Here is a 13,975-nt window from a genome sequence, read left to right as displayed (position 1 = left end):
TCAACATTTACACCGACTCCAAATACGCTTTCCTCACCCTCCAGGTGCACGGAGCCTTGTACAAGGAGAGGGGATTTCTGACAGCTGAGGGGAAAGGACTTGCCAATGCCGCTGAGATCTGCCAGTTACTCGAGTCAGTATGGAAACCGAAGAAGGTGGCTGTGATGCACTGCAGGGCCCACACCGGAAGAACGGACCCTATTGCCCGGGGAAATCAGCGGGCAGACGACGCTGCAAAAAGAGCAAGTCAACTCCCTTACCTTTCTTGTTCCTCTGACCCTGTATTCATTGTTCACCTCCCCACCGAGATCCCTATCTATGCCCCGCAAGAAATGGAATGGGCCCGGCAAGAGGGCCTGGAGTCACGCAATGGCTGGTGGATGCTACAAGACGGACGCATATGGATACCCGAAGCCCTGGCGTGGACCGTGGCCAAGGAGGCCCACGAACGAACCCACCTAGGCAAGAACGCTCTGGGACGCCTGCTCGAGAAGACCTATTACATTAACAAATTATCTCTGTGGACCAAAAATGCTTCCAGTCAATGCTTAACCTGTGCTCGGAACAATCCAAGGACGGGACCCGGTCCGACGCCAAGCCATGTTCTCCGGGGCACTAGCCCATTCCACGTTTGCCAGATTGATTTCACGCATATGCCCCCAGCACGAGGATATAAAGCCATCCTCGTCGCTGTGTGTACCTACACTGGATGGATTGAAGCGCAGCCCACCAGAACGGAAATGGCGAAGGAAGTCACCTCCTTATTGATCCAGCACATTCTGCCGAGATACGGCCTCCCCAAGCAAATAAACTCCGACAACGGCCCTGCATTCGCCAGCGAAGTTACGCAACAGCTCAGTACGAGACTGGGCCTCGACTGGAAGTTGCATTGTGCCTGGAGGCCCCAGAGCAGCGGTATAGTGGAGAGAGCTAACCGTTCCCTGAAGAATCAGCTAGCCAAGCTGTGCCAAGAGGCAAAGGCCAAATGGCCCGACCTGCTCCCACTGGCCTTGCTACATATGAGGTGCACCCCCAAGGCCACAGGCCTTACTCCTTATGAGATGATGTATGCTAGACCACCACCACTACCCTCTTTTCCCGACTCCTTGCAGATACAGGGCGAGAATTCCTTAGTGAGACAGATGAAAGCCTTACGCGAGGTAGTGCAGGACATCCAACAATACACTGAGAGTGTAGGTCCCTTAGTCCTTACCAGTCCTACACACCAGTTTAGGGTGGGGGATGAGGTTTGGGTAAAGGAGTGGGATGAATCGGACTGTCTGAAACCCAAATGGAAAGGGCCCTCCCTTGTTCTCCTAACGACTCCAACCGCTGTTAAAATTGCAGGAAGCCCAGTGTGGATACATTGGACCCGACTGAAGCCTGCTGCCCCCACTAGCAGTACCCCGCAGCGTTGGACTGCACATCCACATCCTGACGCTCCACTACGGCTGACCCTCAGAAAAACGTGAACCGATAGATTCATGCCTGCCCAGCAACAGGAACTCAGCTTTTGGACCCACTGCGTCTTTGGCTCTTTGTTTATTGCAGCCTTCATTCTGGGCCTTATCATCTTCTTGTTGCAAAAGCTCGGATACCTCCCACCACATATATAATGCTGAGCCTGCTACTCCTCCTTTGCTCAGTCCCGAGCCATTACCCTTTGAGCCAGAACTGCACTGAATGTTTGCGCCTGGTGCGCCATCGTATAGAAGGAGGGTACCACCTAGTCACCACCCTCATCCACCAGTCGCAGCCCCCGGACAGCGGTTGTCGGCTCCTTCCGACTTGCGCCATCATCACCCCGGCTGGCCTCCAACAGTTCCACAGGTGCCTTCAAGGCAACCTCACCGTCTGCCATAGCCCTACCAAGCCAAGATACTACAATGTCACCCTCAGTGTAGGACTCCCTGCGTATGTGGCCGGGTCCCCGGGGGTTGAAGGGGATGGCATTCTGTACTACGTTAATTCCACCCGCATCCTTGCTGGCGGTACCCAAACTGTGGCTACACTCACCTTCGACGTTTGCGCCGCCATGGACAAACACCCTTGGTCCCGTAAGTGTGGAAGCCAAAGTTGGCGTGAGGCATATGTGAACGACCACAAGTACGTCTGCCCTTTCAGCCCAGACATGAGATGCTGCTCCCCTTGGGTTTGGCTCCCGTGTGCCGGCGACACTCGAGCCTCGGGCTGGGAACGAGTATGCGCTTACACGGGAGGAGGATATACCGGATGCACCGGCCTGGGCGAATTTCGTCGAGGTTCTGGTAACTATGTGTCCCTAGACTGGCCCATCCGAGGCCACGACATGCCATGGAGAGGAACGTGGGGCCTTGGCATTGACGGAGGAGGAATGGATCCGCTGACGTATATTACCATATATCAAAGCCTCGAAACAAAGCCTCCCACGCACTACCAGACTACTGTCGTTGGGTACCAAGAGGTGTTCGATGAAATCGCTCGCGCTGAAGAAGCCGCGACTAAGTTCCCCATCTCCCCAGAAGTGCGGAATATGTTCCTTAACCTGGCCGAAAACATTGCCTTCTCCCTGGGGATTACCAACTGTTTCGTCTGTGGAGGCACCGATATGGGTGAGCAATGGCCTTGGGAAGCGAGGGAGATCCGACAACAGACATGGGATGCGCTCAACACCACAAACATTACCTTTCCCCAGCGCCCGAAGCCGTACGAGTGGGCCCTGAGAACCAATATCATAGGTACCCTCTGCGCTAGTCGAGCGCCATCGAAGCATTATTCTGTACCCGTGGGGGATTCCGCTTGCACGGGGGTCCTTCAGTTTAACGGCAGTCGACATACCTGGTGGCAGACGGACCGCCTGCCTGCCCCGGAGCCCATCTGGACTGAACCCACCTTGAACGTAACGTGGACGCGCGGGGGAAATGCCTCCCTTAAGTGGGTAGCCCCGGAGGGCTACTACTATATTTGCGGGCGCAGGGCTTATGAACAGCTCCCGGCCCGCTGGTACGGTACCTGTTTCTTGGGCACCGTCCGACCTAGTTTCTTCCTTCTGCCCCTGCGAGTCGGCGAGACATTGGGCATCCCCCTTTACATGGAAACGGGGCCTAATAACATTGGCAGACGTAAACGGTCCCTCCCAAGTACCAAACCCAAAGTCCAGATAGGAGACTGGAAGGACAACGAGTGGCCGCCAGAACGTATCATTCATTACTATGGACCGGCCACATGGGCTGAAGATGGTACATATGGGTACCGTACTCCTATCTACATGCTGAATCGCATCATCCGCTTGCAGGCGGTGCTTGAGATCCTTACCAATGATTCGGCCTTTGCCCTCAATATTTTAGCCCGACAGAACACTAAGCTTATTACCGCAGTTTACCAAAATCGCTTGGCTCTTGACTACCTCTTGGCCCAGGAAGGCGGGGTGTGTGGCAAGTTTAACCTCAGTAATTGCTGCTTACAGATTGATGACCAAAGCCAAGTCATCAGCGAGATAACTGACCGGATGGTCAAATTGGCCCACGTCCCCGTCCAAACCTGGAACAGCGCTTGGGATTGGACCTCCTCCCTAACTAGCTGGTTGCCGACCTCCGGGAGCCTAAAGGGTCTCCTCGTCATGGGGGGCCTGTTTTTGCTGTCCTGCCTATTAATACCCTTGTCTCTCCCCTTTGTTTTCAGGTGTCTCCGCTCCACCATGGAAAGCATCGCTGACCGCCGTGCTGCTGCCCAACTTATGGCTCTCCAGATGTACTCCCCCATTCCCCAGTCTGATGAAGCTGACGATGAAGCACCTTGTGGCTGACGTGCATCTTTCACCTCCTGAGTCACTTAATGGGCCAGTACCCTTGTGTCAGCATAAGACCGGATACAAAGGGGGGGGGGGATTCCACTAGGGGCCCTCCGTCTCAACCCCGGCGAAGCAACCAACGGCTGCGCAAGGGCTTAGGGCTCGCTTGTTGCCTCCCTCGCTAACTATCCTTGTCCTTTCTTTCCTTTTTCAGGGTTCATGGAGGTGATACTCTCCACCAGATGGATGTTCAAGTATCAAAAGGGGGGAATGAAGGGGTGGAACGCTGGATACTACTCAAATACTATGAATACTACTGACCACCAGAACAACCTCATGTTTTGTGCCTACTGATGGACTTATACTTATGGACTCTACCTCTGCTTTTGGCCTTTTAGCCATACTTTATTAATGCACTGGACCTTTTGTGCCTTACATATAATGAGCCTAGACTAAGACCAAAACCTGTGCAGTTTAGACTTTTACTAGTAGTATGTATTTGTTAACCAGCAGCTAGATAACAAATTGTAGTAGTCAGCAATTTAGGGTTGTATGGAAGGCAGCTGGCTCTGCCAGCCCAGTCTCGTGATCCATGCATAGAGGCTGTATTGTGTAGATGTGCTGGAACACTGCAATAAGTTACATTTCTTGCAAAGTAACAATTTCTATGAAAGCTATGAAACTGACGTATCTTTTCTCTGTGAGAACTACAGAACTACTAATGTATTGCGCATGTGCCTGTACTGCGCATGTGTGTGTGTGACGTATGATGCGTTTTATGCGCATGACTAGTAATCTGTATAAGAACGAGTGTCAGATGACGCTCGACACACAGTATTCTGAGATTGTACTCGGTGCTGTGTGAATTGCTAGCAATAAAAGCTGTTTTGTTTTGGAACCAATTTGTCTTTCGTCTCCTGATTTTCGGACCCGTTACAGTACAAATGCAATAAATAATAATAATAATAATAATAATAATAATAATACCAACTGTTTATCATCTACAGCAGGGGTTCCCAAACTTTTTTGGTTCGCGGCACCCCCCTCCCCGACCACATGGGTTTCTGCAACCCCCCCCACCCCCGGCCCGGCCCGGCCCGGCCATGGTCTCCCTTTTCCTTTCCCTGCAGCTCCCTCTTCTCACATCAGCTCACCTTCCCCAAATCCTACCTTCCTTCCTGCAGGTCCATGATCGCTGCCACTTCCTTCTCCTTCCCCCACTGCTGCTGCAGTGCTTGCAGTTTACAATTTTGGGCCATCCGCAATTCACACAGGCACTCCGGTGCCTTCCCAGTCTGCCGCATGCAGCCCTCTCTGATGCAACTTCCTGTTGCAAGGGCCAGACTTGGCAGAGGGAAGTCCCCGCTGTGCCTATGTGAATCGTGGATGTCCGAAAATGTAAGCTGCAAGCACTGCAGCAGCAGCGGCGGCAGCAGCAGCAGCAGCGGGGTAAGAAGCAGGAAGCAGCAGATGCTGGACCTGTGGGAGAAGAAAGTAGGGAATGGCACCCCTGAGAGTTTGCTGTGGCGCACCAGAGTGCTGTGGTGCTTCTGTGTGTTGATTGTTGCTGCTCTTTGCTGCCCTAGGGGCTGTCTAGTGTTGCTTAATGGTTAATTAGGTCTGACCCTAATCACCTTCCTGGGTAGCTTAGATAGGCCATTTTGTTCTGTTGTGGAGTGGAGTGGAGTAGCCTAGAGGTTAGTGCAGCAGACTTTGATCCTGGTGAACTAGGTTCAATTTCCACTGCAGTTCCTTGTGACTCTGGGCAAGTCACTCCATTGCCACAGGTACAAAATAAGTACCTGTATACAATATGCAAACCACTTTGCTTGTAAACACAAGTTTGCTCATTTGCTTTTTCATGCGGCTGTATGCGGTATCTTCCATCTTGGGTAGAGTGGTGTGGTAGCCGTGTTAGTCCACTTTTAAAGGTAATCAATAGAAATCAAACAAAATAAAACATGGAAAAGTAAATAAGATACCTTTTTTTATTGAACATAACTTAATACATTTCTTGATTAGCTTTTGAAGGTTGCCCTTCTTCGTCAGATCTTTTCCATGTTTTATTTTGTTTGATTTCTACTGATTACTTGTAAACACAGAAAGACAGTATATCAAATCCCATCCCAAGTCCTCTAGATTCAGACAATGGAGTCAATGAGACAGTCTCGGCTGCAGGGGGAGCTCACGCCATCTCAGCACAGGGTTCGCAGTGCCCAGGTCCTGCTCTTTCATTGTCCCGTGCTCTGGCATCTGACCTTCAGGTTACAGGAAGTGCTCGTACGGGGATCTCTGTTGAGTCGTGGTCGTGGAGCAGGACTGAGAACTGGGGGAAGGAGTCGTGCAGTGAGCGTAAAGGAGGGGGGAGAGACTTTGCCTCCGGTCTGAGAAAGGGAGGAGGGAGTCGCTGTATCGGGTTTCAGAGCAGTCTGTACAAAACGAAGAGGAGACATGGCGAAGGAGATACTGTAAGTATGTATTTGTGTGTTAGAGCGAGAGGAGGAGCATCCTAGACAAGCCCCTGCCTCAGCTCCCCCTCTGAGGAGAGAGAAACCCAAAACAAAATATCGGAGACAGATCAGCTCCCTCCCAAAAAGAGGAAAAATCAGGATCTAATGTGAGACTTCATTTGCAAATTCTGACATAGGAAAAAAGTGATGGCGGTAAGTCTATAGAAAAGAGTAAGGAGGTTGGGAGGACAACTTGTTTTCCTAAAGAAATCACTCTCGTGGTGAGAAACACTTGGATCTTCCGTTGAATAAAGCTTAAATCTGAGATCCCGATATTGTATTGCAGGGAAGGTATGACGTGATGAAGACCCTAATCGTTATTAGGGAACAGCACTGCAGTGACTGAGAATTTTTGACCTATTTGTTTTTTGATTTATTTAGATTTTGCTCACACCTTTTTCAGTAGTAGCTCAAGGTGAGTTACATGCAGGTGCTCTGGAGGGCTCACAATCTATGTTTGTGTTGAAAATTATATATCTTTATAAAGAGATGCATTATATGTATGCATTCATATATAAATAGAAAACATACATAGTGATGAAAAGGAATGGTACATAAATATTTTCTTGATTTTTATTTTCTGATAGTGATAAGTACATAAGAATGACTATACTGGAATAGATCGAAGGGCCATGAAGCCCAGTATCCTGTCTCCAATAGTGGCAAATCTAGGTCACAAGTACCTGGTAGGATTCCAAAAGAATAAAATACATTTTGTGTTGATTATTGCAGGAATATAGGCAGTGGATTTGGCCAAGTCCACTTTTATAATGGATTATGGGCTTGTCTTCCAGGAACTTGGCCAAACCTTTTTTAAACCCTGGTATGCACATTCCTTTTACCACATTCTTTGGCAACAAATTCCAGAGCTTAATTATATGTTGAATGTCTCCTGCATGAAAAGAAAATCATATTATAGGCATATCAGTGGAATTTGAATTGTTGCCTCCTAGGTTTATTTAAAAAATGTATATCCTACATCATAACATAGTATACACATGAGCAAATCTTGCTGAATACTTCAGTTGGTCTTTTGTCAAAGCAGTGCTGTTCAGGCCACTTCCATTTTTTAGTTATGATAAATGTGTGTGCATGAATAGATATATTTTTATTGATACATTATTTTCTATAGTATATTTTTGCAGGTTCCCCCAACAGCCATGAAAAATTAGAACAGTGGCATGCAGGAAATAGAAGTGTAGCCCAAGGAGCTGCATTTTATTGATTGTGTGCATGTCAGCTGTTTTAGAGCTGACAATATTTTAATGAATACCTACGCTGTCTATAAAATGTTTTATTACTTATTGTGTTATACCATACTTTGTATTATTATTTGAATATTTTTACTGCTGTAATTATCTATTGCTTATGTTTGGATTCATTCTTACTATACACAGCCTTGAGTGAATCTTTCAGAAAGTTGGTAAATAAATCATATTAAATAAATAAATGATCTGGGTGGGTCACAGATTCACACACAGAGATAAGAAATAAAATCAAAATAGCAAATATTTAAATACAACTTGCTGCTCTAACCATTAGGGACATCTTTAACTTAAGCATGAGGTCTGCTCTGGTAACTTCAGAAGTAAAACCTGCAATGAGAGCCCAATAAACAGGAATTTTGTTGTAGCAAGGAGTCTATTCTGATGTATAGTTTTTCTCAGTGACTTTCTTGTGCTTATCTATTACTAACTGATAGTTGTACAGTTTTGACCAGCACAGACCTTACAGAACTTGTTCATAAGGCTGAGACATAGTCTAAAAATATTCACTGCTGATGATAAGATATTGAGACCTTCATGTGACTGAGGGCCCGATGCACAAAGCTTACCTTGCTTGTTTGCTTTAGACCGGTTTAAAACAAACATTAGTTAGCATCTATGCACAAAGTTGTTCTGCATCCCTTTTACCATTCTCTGTAGCATCTACTGACAACAGTATACAAAAATATTATAACAAGCTCATTAGTATTAAAATGAGCATTCCCTGCGATGCAGAAAAAGGAACGCCTACCTTTTACGTGCAAAACTTTCCGGCAGGTCTGGAGCTGTTCTTGTGTGACCCAATCTCTCTTCCTACCCTTTTCCTGGGGCTTTCTTTCTCTTCCCCTTACTGGAAAGACTCCCAGACTCTCCCCTGTGAGTAGAACTGTGCCATGCTAAATCTTACTAATCATGGACTGATAACATTTCAGTTCTCCATGGCGATTCATGAAATAGAGTTTTACAGATTCAGAGTGAATACTTTTTTGTTTCAAATTCATAAATGGGTCTATGAGAACCTGTAGAGTGTGCAGCAGCGGGACAAAATGATTCCTGGACATTCGCAAAACATGGACACTTGAGACTGCTCATGCATTTGCTAGGCGCTTTCTTTTTCGAGCCGCTTGCAGAATTTCTGTTTATCTCATTTGCATGCGATTGCCTTTGAGCATCGGTCCTGTTTGCAGATCGGTAAGTTGAACTCCAGCTATATTTAACAGCATCAAGGCCTCTATGATTTCTATTAAATTGGTCTACTAACCTGGGTGAAGAAGAGATTAGCTTTTCAAATGCCATCATTTCAGAAATCATATTCTCAGCTTCTTATCCTTAGTATTGCCTTTTTAGCAGGTATCCGCTGCATCAGCTGGGAAATCCTCAACTTCGTATCTTCAGACCCAACTTCCTCATGACGCTGGTGAGACCAGGAGTGCCACAACCTGAGGATATAGTTCAATTCCGTGTCTCAATGCAGTAAGTACAGAGGCTTCATGTGCTGGTCTGTATTTCTGAGCAGTAATTTGTAAGGGTGCAGTGTACTGTTTATATTCTTGTGTGGAAAGCTTATGGGCATGGTGGAGCCTCCCATTTTCCTGTGCAGGACTGTTATGCTGATTAGTAGTGCCAGTTAAGCTACTGACTTGTTCATAACCTTGGTCAATTCAGTGAGTGGTTTATTTCCCTTTTAGCAAAAAACAAAGGCCCTTGATTCCAGGTAGAGAGGCCCAGAATCATGTGGTGCTTGTATGGCAGCAGCTGCATTGTCTAGGAATGGGTACTTGCTAGCAGAGAGCTCTTGAGTGCCATCCACCCAGTTGTCATGCTGTTGAAGCAAACAGCTGCACCCTGCCATAACTTCAGGGGTAATTCCATCAAAGTTTAAATCATAAATAATATGAATTCTGTATTATTTTTGTAGTGCACTTTCTGTATGAGGTGGTTCATGGCTGTGGGCATCCTTATGTTCTGTTTAGAGCAGAAGAAGGTTCAGTGACCTACTGAAAACACAATAATTGCTGGATATAATGAATGTAGTTTTGTAAACTGTCATGGAGAGGAGGAGTAGTCTAGTGGTTAGTGCTGCAGACTTTGAGCCTGGGGAACTGGGTTTGATTCTCACTGTAGCTCCTTGTGACTCTGGGCAAGTCACTTAATCCTCCAATGCCTCAGGTACAAATAAGTACCTGTATATACTAGGTAAACCGCTTTCAATGTAGTTGCAAAAACCACGGAAAGGCAGTATATCAAGTCCCATTCCCTTTCTTGTGTATGGTTGTCGTGACTAGACAACTGAGAGAATGCTTGCTTTGATGAACAATATATATAATGGTTTGTGAAGTTAGATTTCCTGCTCTATTTAGAGATACTGAACTGATGACAATCGCGGCAGGGATATGCAGCAGCGAGCAGGAGCCCCAGAGACTCCACATCCTGCCAAACAGTACTTTTCTGAAAAAATAGGTAAAGGTAAACCATATAAATCAGATAACATCTAATGAGTCCAGAAGAATTATTAGAAACAACAATCACGCTAAACAGTTTGCAGTGGGTAGAGTAACACTTTGAAGGCAAAATAAAAAATGTAAGAAGTAAGTAGAAGGGAAGGCAATAAATCTTGATGATTACGGAGAAATTATCTCCAGTGGAGAGGTCATAAGACAGAAGAAAAGAGAATGTGCAGCAGATAGAAACTGGTCAAACCTTTCACCTATTTAGACAGAAGTATTTAATACTAAAATACTCAACGTCCCAATGCCAATTAGATACTTGTCCAGTCTATTTATTAAAAAAAACCCTCAGAAAGTTATCTCGCTCTAGGAGTGACATGGATAAAAGAATCCTTAAATATAGGCTCTTTTCCAAGACAACTTGGCAAAATTATACTTACCCCTATCCCAAAAAATCAGAAAGAAGACCTAGGAGATGTCACCAACTATAGACTGGTGGCTTCAATATCATTATATATCAAAATCTTAGAAGGTATAGTCACAGACCAATTAACAGATTTTCTGGAACACTACAATCTATTACATCAAAACCAATCTAGTTTCAGAAAACAAACTACAGTACAGAAGTACTGCTAGGTACCTTGGTTCACGAATTCAGGAAAATTGTGAGTGCTGGCTATCAAATAACACTGATGCAATTTGACCTGTTAAATGCCTTTGATATAGATCATAAGATAGTCCTGGAAATCTTGGAATCCCTAGGAATTAATGGTGTAGTTTTGGAATGAATAAGAGGTTTCCTCACCCTCTGATCTTACAGTGTGAAATGAGGTGGAACCCTATCAAAGGATTGGACAGCACACACTGGGGTGCCACATAGATCCCCCAATCACCAATCCTATTCAGTGTCCTGATGTCCATTCTGGGTTTCTATACGGAGAGGAATGGAATTAACTGCTTCTCCTATGCAGATGACATAACACCATAACACTATTTTTCCTTTCATAAAAACAAAGATGATGTTTGACACACTGGCCAACCGCAGTCTGACGCTGGTTGACAAATGGACATCATGTCTGTATCTTAAACAGAATTGTGACAAAACAGAGATTTTAGTAATCAAGGCACCTACCATGGATGTGTCAAACGTACAACTACACTTCAATGGAATACCACTGAAAATTGAAAAAGAACTGAAAATACTAGGGATAACGATTGACAGATACTTAACCTTTGATAAACAATGTCAGCAAATCGTTAAAAACCCTTCAGTGTACTCAAAAACAAAACAAAAACAAACTCAGGAGAATACGTCATTGCTTCAGCCGAGACAATTTTAGACTGTTTGTACAATCTCTAATTCTTGCACAAATCGATTATTGCAATGTATTATATGTAGGCTGTGCAACATCAATTAGAAAAAAGACACAGACAGTACAGAATGTTGCAGCTAGACTGATCTTCTCAAAATACGAGAGAGTAACTCCTTTGTACATCACATTACACTGGTTGCCGTTTGAAGCAAGAGGGATTTTAAACTCTGCACTATGATACACTCATTTCTACATGGCAAAATGCTAGAATAACTAAACCGTTGGATAATACCCGAAAAGAGACGGAGAAGAATGAAAGGAAACTTTCTGGACCTAGTATTTCACATGAACAAAAGTTGTCAGATTTAAGACAGTACACTCAACAACCTTATCCTATCTATCAGCAAAATGGTGGAACGATATACCAGTGACAATAAGTTCAATATCAGAGTATGAAATTTTCTGTAAACAGTTGAAGACTCAGCTATTCAGAAAATATGTGTTAGGGAATAAAGGATAATGTGTACAGAACCCAATACCCTTCCAACTACAACCGTTATGACCCTAAAACGTAACAATGTTTTTCTTCTTGAAATGTGTTGAGTTTAAAATGCAACTATATGCATGATCTCTTAATGTAAGTCGCGCTGAACTCAGGCTGGGAATGCTTGCGAGTAATAAGTAAAGTAAAATAAAGGTACCATCCTGTGAGAATAGTGACTGTAAAAACCTTTAACTTGGAGGGGAGGGGGAGGAGTCTAGGCATGGATGAGGGTAGAGTGAATTCCTGTGCACTTCTGCTGGTTTCTGAACTGCTCATTAGCTGATTTAAAAAAGATATTGTATTTTTTTTTCTCTCACCAGAATGACAAAATTTGATGTAAAGAATTACCTGCAGAAGATCTACAACGTGCCTGTGGCAGCAGTGAGAACGCGAATACAGTACGGTGAGTCCCTGGCCCTGCTATCCAGCTCCTGCATAGACTTCTTACTTCTGTTCTGATCCTCTGAGAGTGTCTGCCACTTTCTCCTTAGCTGGGGTGAATGATTTTTTTCTCTCCCCATGGTTGTTAAGGAGAGGAACTAGCAGTACTACAAAGAGCATTGGGTAAGCTCTCCACGCTCTGCTGAAGCATCTCAGCACCTAGTTATTCCACTTCTGAGCCTCCCCCCCCCCCCCCCCCCCCCCACACACACACACAACTCTGCCGATGCACCTGAGCCCAGCTTTACAGCAGCCCTTTCTGTTCTAACACAAGAACTACCTTCCAAAAGCTCTAATAACACACTTTAGTTTTAAATTTAAAACACTCCCAGTTATTCTAGTATTAATCACATGTGTTTGTTTATTTTGGAAGCAAAACTTAGACAATGGAGATATACTTTGGATGGTTTTAAATGTCTCGATCATAACTGCACAGGAGACGGGCCTCTTTCATTGGAAAGGAGGCTCTGGAACGAGGAGTCATAGGATGAGGGTAAATAGTGTTAGACTCGTGAGTAGCGTAAGGAAGTGTTTCTTTATGGAAAGGGTGGTAGATCATCTCCACCACCTGTACTGACAGGTTGTTTGATGCAAGACAGTATTTGAATTTAGGAAGGCAGGGGATAAGCACCCAGAATTGAGGGAGAGGAAGGAATTGTAGAGATGATCGATTGGTATGGATGAGCAGACTGGATAGGCCGTAAGGTCTTTCTGTTATCATCATTGGCGGAGTAGCCTAGTGTAGTGGACTTTGATTCTGGGGAATTGGGTTCGATTCCCACTCCAGCTCCTTGTGACTCTGTACAAGTCACTTAACCCTCCATTGCCCCAGGTACAAATAAGTACAGTGCACGTCGGATAAGCGCATGCTCTGTTTAACTGCGTGTGGTACTTCGGTCCCGTTTTTGGCGCCATCAATTTTTATGGGTACAAACCAGGTTGGCACACCACTGATAAGTGCAAGATTTGCTTATATGCATGGTTTAAGGCCACTCCTCTGCAGGAAAGACTCCGCATAAGCACACGCACGGAATATGGAAGCTGATTGATGCGTGACAAAGGAGCGGTAAATTTGAAATCTCGGTTAACTGCCACAGGCAGAAGAAGCAAAAGAATGTTGTTAGAGTGTACACTGGAGTCGTCGCGCAACTGTAAGACTTTAACACTGGCTGAACGAATAGCAGTTCTTAAAAAATTAGAAAACAAACAAAGTCAAGCATCTATTGCTAAAGAATATGGTGTCAATCCCAGTCAAATTTCACGTATCTTGAAGCAGAAAGACCAGCTTCTGGAAGACTGTCAAAACAATACAAATCCAAAACGGAAATGGGCGGGAAAAGCTGAGGATGTAGAAGATGCTCTTCTTCAGTGGTTTTCTCATGTCAGGAGCAGACAGTTTCCTGTCAGTGGTCCACTGCTTATGGAGAAAGCTAATCAGCTAGCTGAAAGTCTTGGACTAACTGAATTCAAAGCCATTGTTGGGTGGTTGGAAAGATGGAAGGAGAGGAACAACATAAAATTCAAGAAACAGCATGGTGAAAAACAAGACGCTGATGACTTTGGTGCTGAAAATTGGGTTGTTTCAGTTCTTTCTACCATCTTGAACGAGTTTGCACCTCGTGACATTTTCAATGCTGATGAAAATGGTCTCTACTGGCGAGCGATTCCTGATGGAACACTTGCATT

The 13,975-nt window shown here is 45.1% G+C and overlaps 1 protein-coding gene across 5 annotated transcripts in view; it reads left to right on the top strand.

Annotated features, from left to right (window-relative positions):
• Positions 1 to 4,755: 4,755 nt before the first annotated feature.
• MRPL23 (mitochondrial ribosomal protein L23) overlaps positions 4,756 to 13,975 on the top strand; it is a 34,576-nt gene continuing 25,356 nt past the window's right edge. Inside the window, exons 1-4 of one of the 5 annotated variants that reach the window (XM_030201221.1) lie at positions 4,756 to 4,764; positions 6,197 to 6,237; positions 8,895 to 9,017; positions 12,169 to 12,251. In XM_030201221.1, coding sequence (XP_030057081.1) covers positions 6,221 to 6,237; positions 8,895 to 9,017; positions 12,169 to 12,251 — 223 coding nt within the window. In that variant the 5' untranslated portion in view covers positions 4,756 to 4,764; positions 6,197 to 6,220. Of the gene's footprint in view, positions 4,765 to 5,177; positions 5,219 to 6,024; positions 6,238 to 8,891; positions 9,018 to 12,168; positions 12,252 to 13,975 lie in introns of those variants that run through there. The other 4 variants (XM_030201219.1, XM_030201222.1, XM_030201223.1 and 1 more) reach the window with 4 other exon arrangements.

Source organism: Microcaecilia unicolor, chromosome 4, assembly GCF_901765095.1.
Source record: "Microcaecilia unicolor chromosome 4, aMicUni1.1, whole genome shotgun sequence".
Classification (NCBI taxonomy): Eukaryota; Metazoa; Chordata; class Amphibia; order Gymnophiona; family Siphonopidae; genus Microcaecilia; species Microcaecilia unicolor.
This window is presented reverse-complemented; position numbering and strand designations above follow the sequence as displayed.